We start from the raw sequence: 22,084 nt of genomic DNA on the forward strand, positions 1-22,084 counted from the left end.
TCTGCATTCTCAGCATAGCAAAAAAAATAAAAAGGTAACCATCACGAGGGAGATGGATTTTTCTTCTTTTTTTCCTTTCACATCCAACAAGCTCTGTACTGTCACACAGCTCAAACATTGTCACCACAAATTCTAGGCCCCACAGTCATCAGTAACCTTTCCTTGTGATCTCTCATTCACAACATTTCACCAACAAATTACAAACCTCTGACTTACAGGCATGCTGTGTCCCCTCTCTGCTTTTTGTACCATCACTACATACATATGGCCTCTGCTCCTTGGAGCTAGTTGGTCTCATGCCATTTCCATCCAGTCACTTGTCTTTACTCTTCATTTCACTCATGTTAGCTCTCACCTCTAGATCCTGCACTAACTCCTAATTCTTTTTCCTGCAGGATGTTGACTCTCTAGAGTTCACTCTCTAACTTTTTCTCTATCTTTCTTTCCTCTCCTTTCTTTTCCTTCTGGGGTAGCCTAGTATCTCCTCTATACTAAGACACTTATCCCTATCCCTCTATTATACTTTAATCTCTCATCTGGCAACAAAGTCACCTCCCTCAGTACCACTGCCTCTCCTAGACAAGGGCTCTTTGTTTTGCAAGTTACTTGATAACCCTATTGGTGCTGGTGCCACGTAAAAAGCACCCAGTGCACTCTGTAAAGTGGTTGGCATTATGAAGGGCATCCAGCCTTAGAAACGATGCCAAAGCAGACAACAGAACCCAGTGCAGTTCTCTGGCTCATTAGCTCCTGTCAAACCATCCAACCCATGCCAGTGTGGAAAATAATGGATGATGATGATATGTTGTCATGCAATTGTTTAACTCTTTGGCTCAGTGGTTAGAGTATCAGGCTCACAATCATGAGGTAGTGAGTTCAATTCCTGGACTAGGCTGTGTGTTGTGTTCTCGAACAAGACACTTTATAGCACGTTGCTTCAGTTAATTCAATATACCTATACATTATAGGAGCACTCCGTCGGTTACGACAATGAGGATCCCAGCTGATATGATCAACGGAACAGCTTGCTCATGAAATTAACGTGCAAGTGGCTGAGCATTCCACAGACACATGTACCCTTAACCCTTTCATTACTGTATTTATTTTGAGATGCTCTGTGTTTCTTTCAATTACTTTATGATAAAGGCTGGCCCTTTTTGAAATACAGGTACTACTCATTTTTGCCAGCTGAGTGAACTGGAGCAACGTGAAATAAAGTGTCTTGCTCAAGGACACAACGCGTCGCTGGGAATCGAACTCACAACCTTACGATCATGAGCCAAATGCCCTAACCACTAAGTCATGTGCCCTCATATACATTATAATACACTTATAAATACATGTATAATACGCTATTGGTATCATGTCCATTTTCTTCACTGCCCACAACCTGCATATTTTACATTATTATTATTATTATTATTATTATTATGGAACTGGGGCTAAAAATTCCATTTAAAATTCTGTTGTTGATCTGGATTCAAGCACCCATCATTTCCTACATTATTGAGATACTACATTTCATGAACAAAGATTTTGTTATTGTAGTCAATGAAATTGATTAAAAATCCAATCAAATTTTTCTCGTTATTTAATAATATTCATGTCGTTCGTTTCATCTAGGATGAGGCTGTAATGGAAACGGAAGAGGATGATATTACTGATGGGGAAGAGATGAAGATGTTGAAAGCAAAGAAAGAAGAACTGAAAAAGAGAGTTGAGAAACAAAGCCGCCACCAACAGAATATCCAAGTAAGTATATAAAGTGTAATCTTTCTCTTCCTCTTTTCTCCAGTGTCTTCTTGTCTTGCATGATTGACTTGGTCAGGTTGGTTAACTGTTGTAGTTGTTGCTGTAGGTGTTGTTGTTATTGTTGTTGTAGCTGTTGTATTTAGATTTCTTCTGTTGCCAAACTAAATATTATTTTATCACTACTGCTCCCCTTTATTTTCTTTGTGTGTGTGTCTTTCTCTCTCTCTCTCTCTCTCTCTCTCTCAAAACTTGCTTTATACTGCTTGCTTCTCACATTTATGTTAGTTTGAGGTTTGCAGAACAATTATCGTTTCATAACAAAGGAAAGATTTGCTTCATAAAATTTCTGGCGGTTAGTATAATTTTGGATAGAAAATAATTCTTAATGATTGAGATAATATCAAATAGGATTGAGGAAAATGTCAACAGAAATTCAGGAATCATCCTAAAAATAACATATCGATATAAATTGTATTTATTCCACTAAAACTTCTTTCATCTTTTACTAGTTTCAATCATTGGACTGCAGCCATGCTGGGGCACTGCCTTGAAGGGTTTAATCAAACAAATTGGCCCCTCTACTTATCTTTTTAAACCTGGTACTTAGTCTGTCAGTCTCTTTTGTTGAACTACTAAGTTATGGGAATGTAAACGAACTGACACCCTCTGTCAAGTGGTGGTACAGCAGGCTTCTTCTAGTTTCCATCTAGCAAATCTACTCACAAGGCTTTGGTTGGTCTGGGGCTATAGTAGAAGACAAGTGCCATGCAGTGGGGCTGAACCCAGAACAATGCAGTTAGGAAGCAAATTTCTCACCACACAGCCACAATAAAATCATCTAAATATTGATGAAGTATCACAGAGCCTCTCAGCAATACACAATACACATAACTCAGCTTGCACTAGTTTACATAAACTTATAAAACAAGATTATCCATCTAATTCAAAACTGAATTACCAGTGGCAGTTTTAAAAAGAATTACTCCAATAAAAAAAACTATTGTGCCTTTGCAAGTCTAGAAAAATGCATGGGACACATTTTGGAAGAAAAAGATGTCAAATTAGATCTCTAAACTGAGATAACATTGTTAAGAAGAAAATAAAATGTTATGTTGTAAATATAAGGCTGATAAATTTTCCTGTGGCTGACTTTTCACCCTTATGAGCCCTATGAATAAGTACCATTAGAGTATTGGGGTTGATTTAATTTATTATATCTCTGTTCTTAAAACATGTGGCTTTGTGTCAATGTTAAAAACCACTTTTATGAAAGGCAGAACTAGTAAAGTATAGGTAAAATGCTATGCCTCTTCACATTTCTTGATTTAATACCGTGCTATTAGGACTTATTTTGAGCTGAGCCAATGAGAAATAGCAACCAAATCTTTAAATCATATTACTGTTTTTAGAATGGATACTTTGGATAATGTGGTCTTAGATTCCTTGCTTATAGGCAAAATTAGGATGGATACAGCTGGAATATTTTTGATCATAGATTAAATTACAGTAACAACTCATTGCTTGGATGAAAAATAAATTGAATCAAACAATAATGTTATACTAGGAATTAGTTGAATCACTGACTGTACTTCTTGTTTATAAATTAAAATAAATAAACATAAAAATGAATGCTGTTAGCCATTGTAAAATGGCATTCTCTTTGTAGTTAAAAACAAGTTTGTATTTATGTACTTATTATAGGAAAGGTGTGTTGTTGATTGAATAATGATCACTATGTTACCTCATTGAGGCCAGAGGAGATGTAAAATACATAGTTGAGTGAATTTATTCATTCATTTACCAGAGAAACCCTTCTCTTGATTCTGCCCAGTACCATCCGTTTGGTTCTGGTCATTGTTTTGAGGATTTACCTTACTTGCCATGCCTGGCTTCTGGATTGGCATGGGTGCTTTTTAGGCTCTCTACATTCTGAGTGAAAATTTCACCCAGGTAGAATTTGATTGAGAATGTAGAGAGCAAGAACAAACACCACAAAGTATTTGGTCTGGCATTCTTACAGTTCCACTAATCTACAGCTCACAGCTCTGGATTGGTATTTTTCATTTTATCAACTCCACAATGATGAGCGTCAAAGATGACCTCAACAGGATTTGATCTCAGGACACAAAATGTCAGAACAAATACAGCTCGTTACCTTTTTGTTGAACAGACATTAGTATATTAGTTATTTCATTTGATACCAATTATTTTCTGATATATATTAGTTATTACCATGACACTAGTGAGAAGAAATCCTAAACTGATTTCTGATGTATTAGAACTGAGAAATTTGTACCATGAAATTAGATAACAGAAAGCATCCAGTTTTCTATTCAACTATTTGAAACGCTATGGCTCTAAAACTATAATTTATATTATATTTTAATTAGAACAGTGGCCAACTTATTTAAAAGGAATATCATAACCAATTAAATCTTCTGTAATTTAATAATTTGCACAGTTTATCAATGTTTAAGATATGGATAGTCATTGTGAGACATGAACTACGATATGTCTGACTACAAATGATATATATTCAAATGATATTTCAAGAAGTAATTCCACATTTGGTAACAATCTGTGTAACATGTAGTGCAGATGGTGTAGCTTAATGTGAAAGGTATAATGTTATGTCTTCAACAGTTTCAAGATGTAGAGCCTTATATTCACATTAACCTGTGAGCATTTAAACCGGCCATATCTGGCCTAAATATTCTACACATTGTATGTTCAAACCAACCAGATCTGGCATTTCACACCTACCCTACAGAATCATTCTAAAAAATAAACAATCACATCATCAAAATCTTAAAGTTATGAGATAGTGCTTGATTAATTAAAAACTACCGTTTACCTTTAATCTTTTACTTGTTTCAGTCATTTTTCTGCGGCTATGTTGGGGCATTGCCTTGAAGGGTTCTAGTCGAACAAATTGACCTCAGGTCTTATGTTTTCAAGCTTAGTGCTTATTCTATGAGTCTCTTTTGCCAAACTGCTAAGTTACAGGGATGTAAACACACTGACACTGATTGTCAAGCAGTGGTGGGGGACAAACACAAAGACTCTCTCTCTCTCTCACACACACACACATATATGATGGGCTTCTTTCAGTTTCCATCTACCAAATCCACTCACAAGGCTTTTTTTCAGCTCGAGGCTATAGTAGAAGACTCTTGCCCAAGTTGCCACACAGTGGGACTGAACATATAACCATGTGGTTGGGAAGCAAGCTTCTTATCTCACAGCCATGCCTGTGCTTATGCAATGTAAATGAGCATTAAAGTAAAAAAGTAATTTGGTCGAGTAATCTGTAATAGAAAGTTGTCGATAGATTTTGAGTATCTTTCACTGGACTCTAGCTGTGGCCTAATCATTGCAAATGCAGAATTCATGCAAATTAAATCATTAGTTTTAATTTTCAATAGTATAATTATATTATTTTGACATATATTGATAATCATGCTTTATCAATCCATTGATTTTGTGGTTGATGGAAATTACTTTTTAGTTGTAATTTTGTTGGTTAAAGTGATATTTATCAGAGGATTTGTTTAATGGTAACATACCTATTCGGTTCTGATATTATTATCTTCAAATAATAATAAATCTCTGAACGAGATGTAAACAGTAACTGCTCGACAACGTAAAGTCTACTAGCCATCTCAATATGGCTAACCACTAAGGGTGGGTGTTACTGCAGCTTTTAGCCCCAGGAGATCATCATCTCCAGCTGGCTTTAGGCACACTTTCTTTCTTTCTTTCTTTGTGTCTAAAGCCAACTGGAGACGATGATCTCCTGGGGCTAAAAGCTACAGTAACACCCACCCTTAGTGATTAGCCATATTGAGATGGCTAGTATACTTTACGTTATCTTCAAATACATGTACAGAAAAGAAAGATAGTTTAGATTCCTGTTTTCAGTTGTGGTTTTAGAATTGTTTTGAGGAACCAGTCAGTTCTTAAAGGTTTATTTTAAGATTTTCTATTGCGTTATTATTTATTTTTATGTTTTTAGCCGTATCTTTGATCATATTTCTGTTGTAGAGGCAAGAGTTGTCTGCTTTTAGATTCTGATTGTCTTGCTCTGCAAATAAATATTTTCTTCAGTAACCTGATGAGATAGCACAGTCTTCATTAAAGAGAAAAGTTACTTCAGATAGCATCAGACTGAAATAGCTACTCCACAATAAAACAATGGCTAAATGTGGCAAAAGCAATTGTGATCCTATTTTTGACATGGTGTACTTAATCATTAGCATGCTGCAAACAAATGTATGAATTGATCTGTTTTGAACTTGAAGTAAATCAATGGATTACTTGTAAATAAATATCTGTTGTTTGTAAAACCTTAAACTGCATGTTGTTTGCTTGCATGCTTCTTTTTTTTATGTAATTTTTGTCTTATCTGCACACTTATCACATCTGCTCCATCGTCATTTCCAAAGATGTTGAGAGCCAAGAGAGATGAGCTCCAGCAGCAAGTTGATCAACAGGCCAGCCGTAAGCAGAACATCCAAGTCAGTAACAATTTTGTTTTCTTATTCAGATTGAATGTCTGCTAACCCACTTTCCTTAGTTGTTTTTTTGTGTGAACTTTGTTTCTATTCTGATGTCTTCAATGTTATTTGAGCTAAATAACTAATATTGTTTTTTAATAACAGACATTTTCCTTGTAATTTTTTTTTCTAACGAACTTTACTTAATCACCATCTTCACCATCACTCCACCATCATTCAGTTTGGTAAGTGTTTGTCAGAAAGTTGATATATAATACTTATTTGTATATTGTATGTTTACAGCTCATTTCATCTAACAACAAAAGATTAAATCTTTTAAATAAAATTTCAAAGTCTGTTTCATTGAAACTGTTCTGACATACCTTACATTTGTACATTTTCCCCATTCTTTAATATGCTTCTTCTCCAAAGTAGCTATATTGCTAACCATTATCAATGTTGTACACTAGCTACTAGAACATATTGTATTGGACTTTGTTTTATAAAAAAAAGTCATGTAAAAAACAGAAGTAAACAAACTAAATTAACTGTAGCATCCAAGCAACACACCTAAAACTAACCTGGCATTTTTACCTTACTAAATATATCCTGTGATATTGAATACCAGTTCTTATTTTCTTAATAACTTTTATCATCAGATTTCATGACTGTTAATGATTCTTGTTATTTTACTTCTTTTTTTTTTAATTAATTATTCAACATGATGTAACAGTTGTAGGTGTTGCTGTTGTTTAAAATCAAAAAGTAAGCACTAACATTTTGCTCAGTTACTAATGTATGTAGTAAACTATGAAACGTTTATGATAAACACACCTGTCCTTTGGATGGTTTAAGTTGCTTTGGTGGTATTTTTTTCACCAAATAATTGAACTACCTTGAAGGTTTATGAGTAGCATGGTAATCTGTTTCCCATTAACCTAGGAACAGAAAATGAAATTGAAGGGGGTATTGTGGAAGTTGTTGCACTTTAGTGATCATAGTACATATAAGTTTGCAGGCAACGCAAAGTAGAGCTACTGAAGTGTTTTGGGAGTAGATTATGGATAATGACTACAAAATATAGTTGTTTTACATGAAAGCAAAATTTCCTGTCAGAAACAGCCACATAAATGGTGTAAGGAATTTGAAGGAAGATGTTGAAACTTCCCCTCTGCATCATCATCATTTAACATCCGCTTTCCATGCTAGCATGGGTTGGACAATTTTGACTGAGGGCTGGCGAACCAGATGGTTGCACGAGTCTCCAATCTTGATTTGGCAGAGTTTCTACAGCTGGATGCCCTTCCTAATGCCAACCACTCCGAGAGTGTAGTGGGTGCTTTTTACGTGCCACCAGCATGGGTGCCACCAGCACGGGTGCCACCGGTTTATTTTATTCAACAGCAAAGCGAGCCATTTTTTTTTGAGAGACAAGCTAACAAAAGCCCCTTTATTTTGTCTTCCCACATAGCCTGCACATAAACTAACAGCAAATTCCACATAAAGTTAAATTGGTATGGAGCTGTCTGAAAGATACGAATAACTTTTGCTAGTGGAAGCAAAACTCTTATTTAAAGGTTGATTCTTTGGGATGAATCGTATGTGAATGTTTAAAAAGGGCTAAAACGACAATGCTAAAATGTATTTGGAACAATGGGCAACAGTTGAAATATCATAATGGATGGGTAAATAAGCATCCTTAAAGTGAAACAACGCATTGGTAGGTAAACAAAGGTATCAACAAATAGAAGAGAGGGAAAGGAACATCACCTTTCAAGTAATTCAGAATAGGTAAAGGTAAGCTTGCCAAAGTTTAATGCAGTTTAAATATGGAGAATAAGATAGTTTGGTATTCGATATTCATCATGTACTCTGTTCCTAGTCAACTGAATCACCAGTGGAAATAAATTAATAGACAAAGTTCTTTTACTTTTTTGAAAAGATTAAAAAAGTATGGAAAACCTTACGTACAAAAAATTATGTCCATTTACACTGGAGCTCTGGGCAAAATGTTAGTGCATGACCATCCGCAGAATATTTAGTCCAGATACAACCTATTTGAATAGTAAAGGATTAAAAGGAAGAACACCTTGAGCAAAGTACTTCCAGATACACTGTGCCTCAAGAAGCAGAATGGTCGTGGTTGGAATGTCTTTTCACCACAAGTCTCAATGTTCATATCTGACATAGCGCTAAATACCAGTAAATCATTACAAAATTTTTTTATTAATTCAGTTGGGAGGTTTTCTTAATGAAACCATTTCATGATTGTTACTGTTCTTCAAAGCATGTATTTTTTCTACTAAATCTCATTTTCCTACTCAGTGCAGATCCCATTCTTATTGAGATATAGTTGGATATTCAATATTTTAAGCATATATTTCAGATTAAAAGAAACAAAAACCTTTTTTTAATCTCCCCACTGCTTCTTTTTAACCTCTTTTTTAAAGGATTTGATTAACCAGTGATTGCCTGCTTGACCAACATTTTCAGAGTTGCTACATTCCTTTAACCATTAAAACATACGCACATTCATTATATTGACATATGTGTACATTATAACCAATGAATTTGATCTGTTTTTGTTGTCTGCATTTTAATATTTATATCTAATTGCTTTCAAGTTGTGCTTATAACTAATCATTAATTGAATAATTACTGATGTGACTAACTTCTAACATTATGAACACAAATTGACTGCATGTAGTCTGATTACTTTACACAAAATATTTGGGTATTTTTCATATAAACAACTTTGTTTTCTGTGTATGTGTTGTGAGAGAGAAAGAGCGCTACCTAAAACACTATCTTAAATATATAAATTTATGTAGGTTTTTTCATTAACAGAGCAAGAGGCCATCTCTGACAATTGTCTTTTGTTGGTATTTAGACAACAATGGCTTCTGCCAAATGATAAACTTTGGAAAGTTTTTGCTATTTTCTCTTGACTATAAATTAATGAATTGGGGTGGGCTTGGGTCTCTTGTCTTTATTAGAAAAATCTGATTGTAATTTGCATATATAAGCATAATAGACCTTTATGCATATTATAATATATAATTATGTGTATTATTACATAAATTTATATCTGTTACGAATGTATTTATAGGTACATCATAATGTATATGTATATTATAATGTACATTTATATTTGTACTATAATATATATTTACTTAGGGACTTGTCAATTTATGAGCAGGAATTCAAATTTCCACAGCCACCAGACTAATGTGTTGGTTGGCCCTGTCTCACAATACCTTGCATAGTACAATATTAACAAATTTGTATCAATTACATTAATTTACAGGAACTAGTAGGGTGCCAGTGGGGTGTGCTAGTAGGGTGCCAAGAATACCATCCAATCGTGTGCTAGTAGGGTGCCAAGAACACCATCTGAGCGTGATCATTGCCAGAGCAGCCAACTGGCTTCCGTACCCATGGCACGTAAAAAGGGCACCATTCGAGTGTGATTGTTACCAACGTCACTTCACTGGACCTGTGTCGATGGCACGTGTAAAAAGATTTGAGCAAGGTCATTGCCAGTACCGCCTGACTGGCCCCGTGCAGGTGGCACGTAAAAAGCACCCATTACATTCTCGGAGTGGTTGGCGTTAGGAAGGTCATCCAGCTGTAGAAACTCTGCCAGATCAAGACTGGAGCCTGGTGCAGCCATCTGGTTGCCAGCCCTCAGTCAAAACCGTCCAACCCATGCTAGCATGGAAAACGGATGTTAAATGATGATGATAATGAACCTATATTTCATTTAGCTATTTGAGTAAATCTAATATTAGTCTACCTTAATGGTGGCCACCTCTGGTTTGGAAACATCAGTAATCTGGAAAGGCTTATTGATGTTATTCCTGTAAATATTTATATGTACATTATAATATACATATATAATATCGATATATTGGTTTCAAATTTTGGCACAAGGCCAGCAATTTCAGGGGTGGAATGAAGTTAAATACATCAACCCCAGTGCTTAATTGATACTTATTTTATCAACCCTGGAAATGTTAAAGGCAAAGTGAACCTCGGCTGGATTTGAACTCTGAATGTAATGGTGGATAATGTGGTTATATTAGCACTAGATATTGTTAAGTTCAGCTAAATATAATCAATCTGGTTGCTTTTGAAGTGATATGTACATTGGTTAGTCAACTAAACACTGTGTGTGTGCATGCGTGCACATGCACACACACGTCATTTAAAAAAATATTTTGTGCTTATTCTGCTTGTTGCTTTTCTCTTAAGGTAGCCAAAGTTTTTCTAAATGTTTTTTTTTTTTTTGAAACAAATATTTAATATATTGTGACAATGTTTGAAGTTTTTATTCTTTCTTTTTCTGACAATAAAATAAATTGCAACTGTAAATTAATAATAATAATTCTTTCTACCTTAGGCACAAGGCTGAAATTTGGTGGGAGGGGACTAGTCGATTACATCAACCCCAGTGTTTCACTGGTACTTAATTTATTGACCCCAAAAGGATGAAAGGCAAAGTTGACCTTGGCGGTATTTTGAACTCAGAATGTAGTGACAGTTGAAATATTGCTAAGCATTTCATCCAGCATGCTAATGATTCTGACAGCTCACCACTTTAATAATGATAATACTCCTTTCTACTAAAGGCACAAGGCCTGAAATTTGGGGGAAGGGGACTAGTCGACTAAATCAACCCTAGTGTTTTGCTGGTACTTAATTTATGAAAGGCAAAGTTAACCTTGGCAGAATATGAACTCAGAATGTAGTAACAGATGAAATGCCACTTAGCATTTTGCCCGGTGTGCTAACAACTCCCCTAGCTCACCGTCTTAATAATAATAATATTAATAATAATAATAAAGGTTAGTGTTTATAACTATTTGGTTAGGAAAGATTAGTTTGCAGCCATTTGTCTTCAAGTTCAATCTCACTGCACAACACCTACGACTGACCCAGAGCGTTGTGAGTGAAATCTAGCAGGCGTAAACTGTGCAGAAACCTGTGGAATAATGTGTGTGTAAGTGCCTAGTGGTGTGGAATAGCAGGACCAAGTATGTTGAATGAAAATGCTTAGTCTTTGTGGTATTTGGCTCCATCTCAATTATGTCCACTCAAATGCCTATCTGGCTATGCTTTTCATCATCCTCTGAGGCTGATAAAGTAAGTACCCAAGTACTGAGGTCAGTACAATTAATTAAATGCCCCTTGAAGGTAGTGCTCCAGCGTGGCAACAATCCAGTACACTATGTATTCCTTTCACATTTTATATTAGTACAATTCCTTTATCATAGGCATCTTTGTTAAAGCCAGGCACCTAGTCAACTGTGAAAGAATTGGTGGCTGGAAACTATGTACATATATTTTATTATTTTGACAGGCAAAAGTTACAATGTGACTCAAGGTTCGAGTGTTTCGTGTATATCACTTACCTGTGCATAAAACTTTTGGCCTTTGAGTCACTTTGTGATTTCTGCTGATGAAAATAATGAAGCACATATACTCATGTATTAAGTTCTATTCATCCAGTTCTACCAAATTTAGATGTGTGCATTTGTGTGTTTGTTTATATTTGCACTGTGTAAAGGCCACAAGCTATTGTTGGTGGTGTTTCTGTCATTTCTCCTACCAACAAATTGTTCGCTTACTTTGCATCACTATTGTAGACATATGAAATAAGAGATCCCTTACTCGTAAAACAATTAAGGGTTAGTAAAATGGAAGGGCATCTGATGGATGCACTCCTAGCTTCTTAGCTATCATCAGCACTGTGTACTGCATGAGAAACAACCCTGAAATGATTTTGGAAGTCTTTGCCAGTGGGTGGCCATGAAATGGCTGATCTTTTAACACCTGTTGCCTAAAGTGAGAATTTTTTCTCAACAGCAAATAACAGTGAACATAGCCTTTTTACAGATTAAATATGATTTTTATATATATGTGTGTGTGTGGTACTATACCATAATAGCTGTGAATGTCTAGTGGGTCTAGTGGGTAGATTGATCAACTCCTGATAGTGGTTTCAATTCTGAGACTAGGTAGCACACTGTGTTCTTGAGTAAACCACTTTATTTCATGTTGCTTCACTCCTCTCTGAAATTTCTGCAGCTGAAAATGAGTATAACAACAGCTGGAAGTTAATCCTACAGCATGAGTGAGAGGAGTATTAGATTCTTGGTTTCTTACACACCATGGAAATTGGGATAACCTCTTGTCTGATGATCTTGTAGGCTGGTGACAGCCCTAAGATAAAGAAAATCTAGGAGAAACACCACCTTCAAAGCAGTGTTTCTCCTAGTTTTTCTAATCTATATATTATCTCACCATTTTGTATAAATGTCTTGTCTTAATTTTTAAAGAAGGATAGAAACTCATAAATCATGAAATATGAAAGGGAAGTGATAAAAAAAAATTAGTGAAATAAACTTTTAAACATTTTAAAGAAGGATTAAAATCAATAAATAATGAGATAACTAAAAAGTATTTTATAGCTTTTAACCTTTTAGCATTTAATCTGGCCATATCCAGACAATATATTTTATCTGTTTTATCTTCAAACTGGCCAGGTCTGGCCTCTCACACTCACACTACTATGTCATTCTAAAAATATACAATATAATTCATGATTAATTCAAAATAATATGAATAAATAAGCATTACATTTGATAGAGTGATCTGAATACTAAGGGGTTAAACTTTTAAAAGGAAATTTGTAAGTTATAAAATAGTGAGGCATGAAAGTACTTTGATTTGTTTTCCTTGCTATATATAAAGAATAAATCCTTCATTTGTTTTGTTTTTTTTAATTATAATTGCTATAACAATATTGCCATCACAGTAAAAATCATTGTGAGTTAGACTAGTGGGTGAAAGTGACAAAGAAGTGAATTTAAGTTTAAAATGGAAAACAAGAAAAAGAATAGGATGTGATTGCAGTGAATGAGAGCTGGGAAGAGCAACATAGCAAGAGCTCAGTGTTTTGCACCAAGATGGCATTCAAAATGAAAATAAATGCCCCCCCCCCTTTTTTTTTTTTAATTAAGTATATGAGTATATCAAAATTGGAATTTTAAGGTTTTGCTATAATTTTAGATTGAACCAAAAGATTTTGTAAAGTCTTGGTTACATATATTGATACATCAGGTCATCCCATAAGTTCTGTTCGATTTTACCTTTTTTAAAATTGAATGAAATTTAATAGTATTTTAGAATGTCTAATGGGATTAAAAATTATTTTTATGCATTTGTGTACATTTAAACTAATTAAATATTATTTTACAGAATAATAGAATTAAAATTTCTTTGATTAAAACCCTTTCTAACGTGGAAGTATCCAAAGAGCATTTGAGGCACATAATACTTTGAGTACAAAATAAGAAACTCTGCAGCCAAAGCGACTCGAAACATACACTCAGGTTATGGGAAAGAATGCTTGAATGAAAGAACTTGCAGAAGATGGTTTGCAAAATTCAGAAGTGGAGATTTCAGCCTTGAAGATTAAGATCAAACAAGACATCCAGTTGAGTTTGATGATAAGCTTCTTGTAGCATTACTTGAAGAAAATCCTGCATTATCTGTTGAAGAATTGGCAATAAAGCTTAGTTCAAACTATACAACTGTTCATCGTCATCTTCAACAACTTGGAAAGGTTCCTAAACTTGGAAAATGAGTGCCTCATGATTTGTCTGAAAGCAACTGCAAATCCCGAGTTGACATCTGCTTTTCTCTCCATTCTTGCAAACTCATTTAACCATTTTTGGATAGACTTGTGACTGGTGATGAAAAATGGATCTTCTATCAAAATGTTAAATGTCATAAACAGTGGCTTGGTAAAAGGGAAAAAGCTCAACCACAACCGAGAAGGGAACTTCATGGGGAAAAGGTTCTCTCTATCTGGTGGGATTGCAAAGGAGTAATTCACTTGGAATTGTTACCACCTAATGCAACAATCAATGCTCAAGTCTACTGTCAGCAATTAGAACGTCTGAACCAAGTTTTGAAGAAAAAAAGACCCGCTTTAGTGAATCAAAAAGGTGTAATGTTTCATCAGGACAATGCGCGACTCCACACTGCAAATATCACATCACAGAAGATCGAAGAGCTTGGTTGGGGAAAAATTCCTCATCCACCTTATTCTCCCGACCTTGCTCCTTCAGACTACTATTTGTTTCATAGTTTACAGAATCATTTGGGGGGCATAACTTTTGCAAGCCAGGAGGAGGTCAAAACTGACATTTCAGAGTTCTTCACTTTGAAACCAAAAACGTTTTACATTGATGGGATTAAAAAACTTGTAAATAGATGGAAGGAAGTCATAGATAATCAGGGAAAGTACATTGATGATTAAATTTCAATTAAATATAACATTTTTATTATTATTATTATTATTATTATTATTCCCAATCTAAATTCCCCACTTTTTTGATGTTTATGTATAACCCATGCCTCACTGTCTTTCAGTTATTTTCAGTTTTGCTTTTAGTTTGAGCTACCGTTAAAGAAACAACCACATCTTCATTTTGAGTCTGGATTATGTATTTCATTGAAGCTAACCTTGAATTTTCAAATTTTGTGGTTAACCTGTCATTTTGTTTTTCTTTCATTTTCATCTCCAATGTCAATGTCCTCATAGCTAAAGTGTATTCATTTCAGGCTCTCTTGCGCAAACAGAGAAACTGTTGTATTGAGATTGAAATCCAACCTGTATACCTTGTGCCAGATACCAACTGCTTCATTGATCATCTGCTTGGTTTACAGAAACTAATTTTTAGTGAAAATTACACTATCTCCGTTCCACTAATTGGTGAGTACATGCTGTACCGTTACAGCCAGTTGTTACATAAATACTAGTTGTTTATTTACTGTAGAATTAAATAAACCAATGAATTTGATTGAAAGTGCCTTCCCTTTCCTTCTTAAATCTGAAATTTAGAACATGAATGAAGATGAAATATATAGCTTAACAGCACAATTTAATTCGTTAGAGCACTGAACTAGCTTCTCTTTATGAATGTACTTGTTTGTTTTACATTTGTGCCGGGTTCATCATCGTCAGTGTTTTACATGCATTTATCTATGCTGATATGGGTTGGACAATTTTTCTGAGGCAATGTTTTATGGTCACACACCTTGTCTGTTGCTAGCTTTTTAGTCACCTGTTTGAACATGCAAGGAACCCAGTGTACATGCAACATATTCTCTATGCTGTAATCAAAGGTGATCTTTCAGTGAATTTGATCTCTTGTAAAAGTGATCCCAACTAAATGGATTAGTCTTTAACACATGTAATGTTATAGTTTTTATGCTATTGTTTATAATGAGATATTTGCTGTACTAATCTACCCTAACACTGCTAAAGTGTTTTACTATTGGTCATAGGCATTGGTGTGGCTGTGTGGTAAAAAGTGTGCTTCTCAACCACATGGTTCTGGGTTCAGTACCAACTGCATGGCATGGCACGTTGGGCAAGCGTCCTCTACTATAGCCAAAGGTCAACTAAAGCTTTGTGAGTGAATTTGGTAGACAGAAACTGAAACAAGTCCATTGTGTATATATATATGCACATACACACACGTGTGTGTGTGTGTTTATCTTGACAACTTGTGTTGGGTTGTTAATGTCCCCATAACTTAGCAGTTCAGCAAAAGTAACCAATAGAATAAGTACCAGTCTTTAAAAAAAAAAAGTACTGGAGTCAATTTTTTTGTGACTAAACCTTCAGTCACAAGTGAAACAATTGAAAAATAAAAGATAAAGATAGGAGGCTCTTGACTTGCTACTATAATTGTTGTGTGCACTATTAATAATTTATGTATTTATCAATATGTTATACTTCCACTAAAACACTGAAGATGCACATCTTTAATGGTGTCTTGGCAGTAAACTCTTTTTCTTGAAGCAACATATAGATGTTCATTATTAAGCCTTTAGCACTTAAACTGGTCATAACTGGCCCAAACATCCTACCCATTTTATGTTCAAACTGGCCAGATCCAACCTCTCGTACTTAGCCTACAACATCACTGTGAAAATAAACAATCAAATCGTTGATTAATTCAAAACAAGGGTTAAGCATTATGATGTTTTGCTTTAAAATCTGTTTTCCCCTCGTTACCTGGAAAAGATACTTCTGTGTGTGACTATGTTTGTTTGTTTGTTTACAGAAAAAGAAACCTATGTTACCAGCTGAGGTGGAAGTCTACTTCAAATTTCTTTCCTTCTACTCATATTCTCTCTCTCTCTCCAATAGATGCAGACATGACTGTGATTAAGAAGCTTATTTTGTAATCACATGGTTTTTTAGTTAGTTGCACTGCATCGCACTTTGGGCAAGTGTCTTTCTTCTATTATAGCCCTGGGCTGGCCAAAACCTTGTGAGTGTATTTGGTAGACAAATTGAAAGAAGTCTGTCGTGTGTATGTGTGTGTGTCTCTTTGTCTTTACATTGTACCATAGTTGTAAATGTTGTATGAGTAGTATGGCTTTGTTTCCACTTTTTAGTAGTGCAAGCATGCCTAGCCATGGGGGGGGGGGATGAGGGTTAGTGAAAGGAATGGCATCCAGCCATAGTAAATTTGCCTCAACAAATTCCATCTAACCCATAAAGGATGGAAAAGTGGATGTTAAAATGACAATGATCACACGCTCATTAACGCACACAAACACACACATACACACATTGTGTTTCTCAGTTTTTAGAATTGTACCCTGAGTCCTTTTAAAACATTATGAAGCAACAAAAAAAAAAAAAAGGTTGGCATCAGGTGGAACATCCCACTATGAAACACTGCCTTAAAAAGCCTCATCCAACTTATGATGATAATGGTAGTGGTGGTGATAGCAATGGAGAGGAGAGAGAGACAGTATAACTGATATACTATAGCCCTCACTTGCTTTACTTACAGCTGTAATTATGACACATAACTTACTAAGTCACAAATTTCCTCCTACTTTGAATGAATGGTCTTAGCAATTTAAAATCACCAACTGAAGACTGTTCCCACTGTTAGTTGTTCCTGTGAATTTGATGCAACAAACATAATGACTCTCTGTATGTTAAAAAAAATTTTGGATCTTTTCGGTTTGAACTGCCGTTTTTAACATAATTTCTAGGTAATTAAAAAATTTTAAACTTCGTATACTGGTAGAATGTGTTTATAAAACATCTTTTTCTCTTGACTTTATTCAGAAAATTCTATAGTTTGTAAGATATTTGTTGTTTTTTTCTTCAATTTCTGCAATTTCAACCAATCACTGACGTCCATTGAGGTAAAAAAACATTCTGTGCCGTATGAATATGTCCCTCGTTTAAGAAACAGATTGGGTTTATTTACATTTGTGAAGAAAAAAAGATACCCTTCCCCCACCCCTAACCCTAACACAGATTGAAATGCAATAGATCGATACTAGGGTCATAATTATGGGTGACAATTTCATATGACAACGCTAGAAAAAACTGCTGTTCAAACCGAAAAGATCCAAATTTTTTTATATATCAACTATTTGAAAATAATGTATTTTAACAAACGGCTACTTTTCTTCTGTTGTTTTTATGGATACTGCTAGCAACAGCTAAGCAATTTCTTTGATCCTAACTTAATCTAAATGCAGATTGATTCAGCAATGAGAACTGTGTCTCTCTCTCTCTTTTTTACTTTATCTCAGTTAAACTCAAAAAAGAACACTGACATGGCAAGTACTCCCTAATTTCCTGAGCTTCTGTGGTTTGACTCCGCTGAGAGTTGCTTTCATAAGATTACCTGGGATTGTATGCTTAACTGTTGGGTACGGAATTACCTAGGATACACTTCGTTATTCACTCTGCCAGAAATTTGGAAACAACATACTGTATTGCTTAGCATTTGTACCAGAAGCTCCAATATGAATATTTCAGAGTATTTTGGTGTCAATCTGAGGACAGTGCAATCTGAGTATATGTACTGACAATGATAAAAATCAAACATCCAGTCAACGTCATGGTGCTTGAAGTGATCACTAGTGATGGCAACGTTATATTTCCGTTCATCTTCCCACATGGCCTCAGACTCAACACAAGGCCTGCTTCAAGTGCCTGGAGAAAGTAGTGCTGTCCTGGCTCAAGAGGGTTTTCACAGAAGGTTGAAAATGATGAACATTGCCCTGGGTCAAGAGGGTGACTTCTGGAAGACCCTATGTCTGGCAACAGGACTCTGCACCATGCCACACAAGAGAACCCAGTCATGGCTGTCAGACAATTTTTGAAACCACATCACTCCTAACATCTGGCTACCTAACTCCCCAGACTGCAACCGCCTTGATTATTATGTGTGGAGTGCAGTTGAGCAAGAGACCAACAAAACTCCTTGTAACAACAAAGATGAACTGAAGGCAAGGATTACGGTATCATTCCCTAACTTAAACAAGGAGGCTGTCCAAATGAGTTGCAGGAAATTTCGAAGTTGTCTGGAGGCCGTGGTTGAACCCAGTGGCGATTTTATTGAATATATTTACTCTAGTATTTCAAGATATTTTCATGTAATTTTGGTAAATATACCTGTTAAAATTTTTGCGTAATTTTGACAAATATATATATATGTATATGATAAATAATGATGATTATAATGACAGAGTTATAATTGTGTGTGTCTCACCTGTTGTTTTCTTTATTTTCATTGCAGTAATTAATGAGTTGGATGGCTTAGTCCGTGGTAACTTAGAAGGTCATTATGAATCAATTGAACACAGTGACATGGTGAAGGAAAATGCAAGGTTGGCCATGACATTTCTTGAGCAGCAATTTGAACAGAAAAACCCCCATCTAAGAGCTCAGACAACTAAAGGCACCATGCTTCAAACAATTCTCTATCGTAGTGAAGCTACTGACACTAAGGTAAATTTCATTTATGTATTCTGTAACTAGTTTCACTTATTGGACTGTGGCCATGCTGGGGCACTACCTTCAAAGCTTTTCCGTTGATAGCATCATACTCCACTGCATGTTTTATCATTCTATATTTTATTGAAGTAGTAAGAAGCTTGCTTCCCAACCATTTGGTTTAGGGTTCAGTCCTACAGTGTGCACTTTATGCAAGTGTCTTCTGCTATAGCCCCAGGCTGACAAAAGTCTTTATGAGTGCATTTGGTCAAGGGAAATGAAAGAGGCCTGTTGTGTGTGTTTGTGTTATTGTTTCCTTGCCTTGACTTGTGTGATAGTTGTAAACAAATGTCACTGTCATACAAGCAGTGTCTGTCATTTCCAATCTTCTGTGAAAACATGTCTGGTCATGAATGGAAACCGGTAATGGTTGGTGACAGAAAGTGCATCCAACCATGGAAAAATCCACCTCAACAAATGCTACCTACCCTATACAAACATGGAAAGGTAAATGTTAAAATAATGATAATGATGATGATGTGTGTGTGTCTGTATGATGGTCTCTCATTGATTTGCAGTTGCCCATTTCTATCAACTAGTGGAGGCACATGGCCTAGTGATTAGAGCAGCAGACTTGCGGTCGAGGGATCACGGGTTCGAATCTTGGACCGGGCGATATGTGTGTTTATGAGCAAAACACCTAAGCTCCACGTGACTCTGGCAGAAGGTAATGGCGAACGTCTGCTGACTCTTTCGCCACAACTTTCTCTCACTCTTTCCTCCTGCGTCTTGCAGCTCACCTGCGACAGACCAGCGTCCCGTCCAGGTGGGGAACCTATACGCCAAGGAAACTGGCCCTTATGAGCCAGTCATGGCTTGAGAAGGAACAAACAGAAAAAAAACAAAACATTTCTATCAACTGGTTATCCTACTCATTGAATTATATACTACAACACACACACATATTAATATTTGTATATATATATATGTATGTGTCTAAGTGTGGAGTGAGTGATGAGCTTCCACACAATTTCTGTATAATTTTACTCACATGGCATTGATCAGCTTATGGCTACAGTAGAAAATTCTTGACGAAGATGCCACATTTTACTTTTTTTATTTAGTAGGGTTATTTGAAACACATTTCATTTTTTTTTTCCTTCAGGGAAACAATGATGACCTGATTCTTACCTGTTGCCTTCACTATTGCAAAGACACTACTAAAGATTTCATTCCAAAAGGGAAAGGTTTGAACGATTTTATATTTCTGTATCTCTCTCTTTCTCTCTCTCTCTCTCTCTCTCTTTATATATATATATATATATGTATATATAATCTTAATAATACTAAAACTCTAGAGATGTTTGTACGTACCTGAAATATCTCAGAAATAGTATATTTTGTCTTAATTTTTTTGCACATTTATTTTCATACTTCGACAGTGCAGTACAAATTTTGTTTGTTATTTCTTGACAAAAAAAACATGGCTTCTGTGACATCAACACAGATACAGAATACACACTCATATAATGAATGTCATGGCATGTCAATCAACACAAACACACATCTGCTATCCGTGACATATTCACACACATACTCTTCACGCTCTTTAAGAAAAAATAAATGTTGACTATTTAACATACACAATATTTTTATCATTTGGAAATATTTTTAACTGAATGTGACTTCAAAAGTGTAAGTTGTTTGTACAGTAAGTTTTTATATTTTAGCTTTTGTCAGCTGTCTATCTACTCCTCATTTCAAGCATTCAACAACAATATGCGTCATTGAAGACAGTTGCTCCCATAAATTTCAAAATAAAATTTTGGATTTATGGAGGGTCAAAGTTGGGAACAAAAATAGGACAGAGGAGACATACAAGGAAACTGAATGTAAACAAACCTGGAGGGTCATTAGACCAGAAAGAGAGGAATATAGAGAATGCTAGGAGAAATATTTTCTTTGAAAAGAGAAAAGATAAAAGAGAGAGATAGATGGAAGACATCCTTAGAATGTCATGCAGGAAAAGAAAGATGGACGATGGTCGTGTGTGAGCAACGAGAGAGAGAGAGAAAAGAGAAAGAGGGAGGGAAAGAGAGAGAGAGAGAGAGAAAAGGTGCCAGACATTACAACTGAAACTATGTTGCAAAGCAAACTTCTCAACCACACAGCCACACCTGCACCTATTCATATACTATTTTATTTGTATATGTTTATATGCAAATATAATTTAATCTCTTCAACCTTTAAGTATTCTAAATATGACTGTCGTATAGTATTTAGCTTTTCCAAACCAGTATTTTTTGTTCCCCTTGATATTCTGACTAAAACTTTATTGTTTTTGTGCAGAACTTCTATGATTATATATAATTATTAATTATATAATTCATGGTTTATCCATGCTAAGTTTTTCCTTTGGAGCCAGTAAAATAAATTAGTCCAGTGAATTGATCTCCTTCTTCTACACAATCTTGATTAAGATAAAAGAAGTTATTCACAGCATACAATTGACAAAAATCAGGTAAAAGATATGACATGTCATGAGCGTTGAATAAAATGCCCATTTGAGTTAGTCTCCATTTATTTTTTAGTTAGGATATGAAACTGTAATGTGTATCAGTGGAAACATCTACTGGTGCACAGCCTATTGGCCAGAGACAACTGTGGGAACAACTATAATCACAAGATATTTTATGAACATAATAGATAACCTAATGGCTACCTTATTGGCATCTGAGTAAAGGTAATATGGCTCAATCTCATCTTAGAGATTGATAATAGAAGAATGTATGTCATTATCCCAATGTAAGGATGTTATATGGTCAAAGAAAATCATCAACATCAAGGCAGGACCAACACATTTTGACCTTGCATTCTTGATTTCATCTATAAACTGTCCTAGCATTCCTTAAAAACATTGATATTTTATGTAACTTTTATAATTGTAGAGAGTAACAACCCACTTTTGATTTTTTTTTTCTTTTTTACATATGCACATGGT

The 22,084-nt window shown here is 35.2% G+C and overlaps 1 protein-coding gene across 3 annotated transcripts in view; it reads left to right on the plus strand.

Annotated features, from left to right (window-relative positions):
* Positions 1 to 22,084, plus strand: part of LOC115212815 (telomerase-binding protein EST1A-like) — a 97,252-nt gene that overhangs the window by 68,632 nt on the left and 6,536 nt on the right. For 2 of the 3 annotated variants that reach the window (XM_036504162.1, XM_029781548.2), the window contains 5 exons: positions 1,624 to 1,752; positions 6,198 to 6,269; positions 14,883 to 15,033; positions 18,887 to 19,098; positions 20,249 to 20,330. In XM_036504162.1, the coding sequence (XP_036360055.1) occupies positions 1,624 to 1,752; positions 6,198 to 6,269; positions 14,883 to 15,033; positions 18,887 to 19,098; positions 20,249 to 20,330 (646 nt within the window). The remainder of the gene's footprint in view (positions 1 to 1,623; positions 1,753 to 6,197; positions 6,270 to 14,882; positions 15,034 to 18,886; positions 19,099 to 20,248; positions 20,331 to 22,084) is intronic. The other variant, XM_036504163.1, reaches the window with a different exon arrangement.

The sequence above is a fragment of the Octopus sinensis genome, linkage group LG6 (genome assembly GCF_006345805.1).
Source record: "Octopus sinensis linkage group LG6, ASM634580v1, whole genome shotgun sequence".
Lineage (NCBI taxonomy): Eukaryota > Metazoa > Mollusca > Cephalopoda > Octopoda > Octopodidae > Octopus > Octopus sinensis.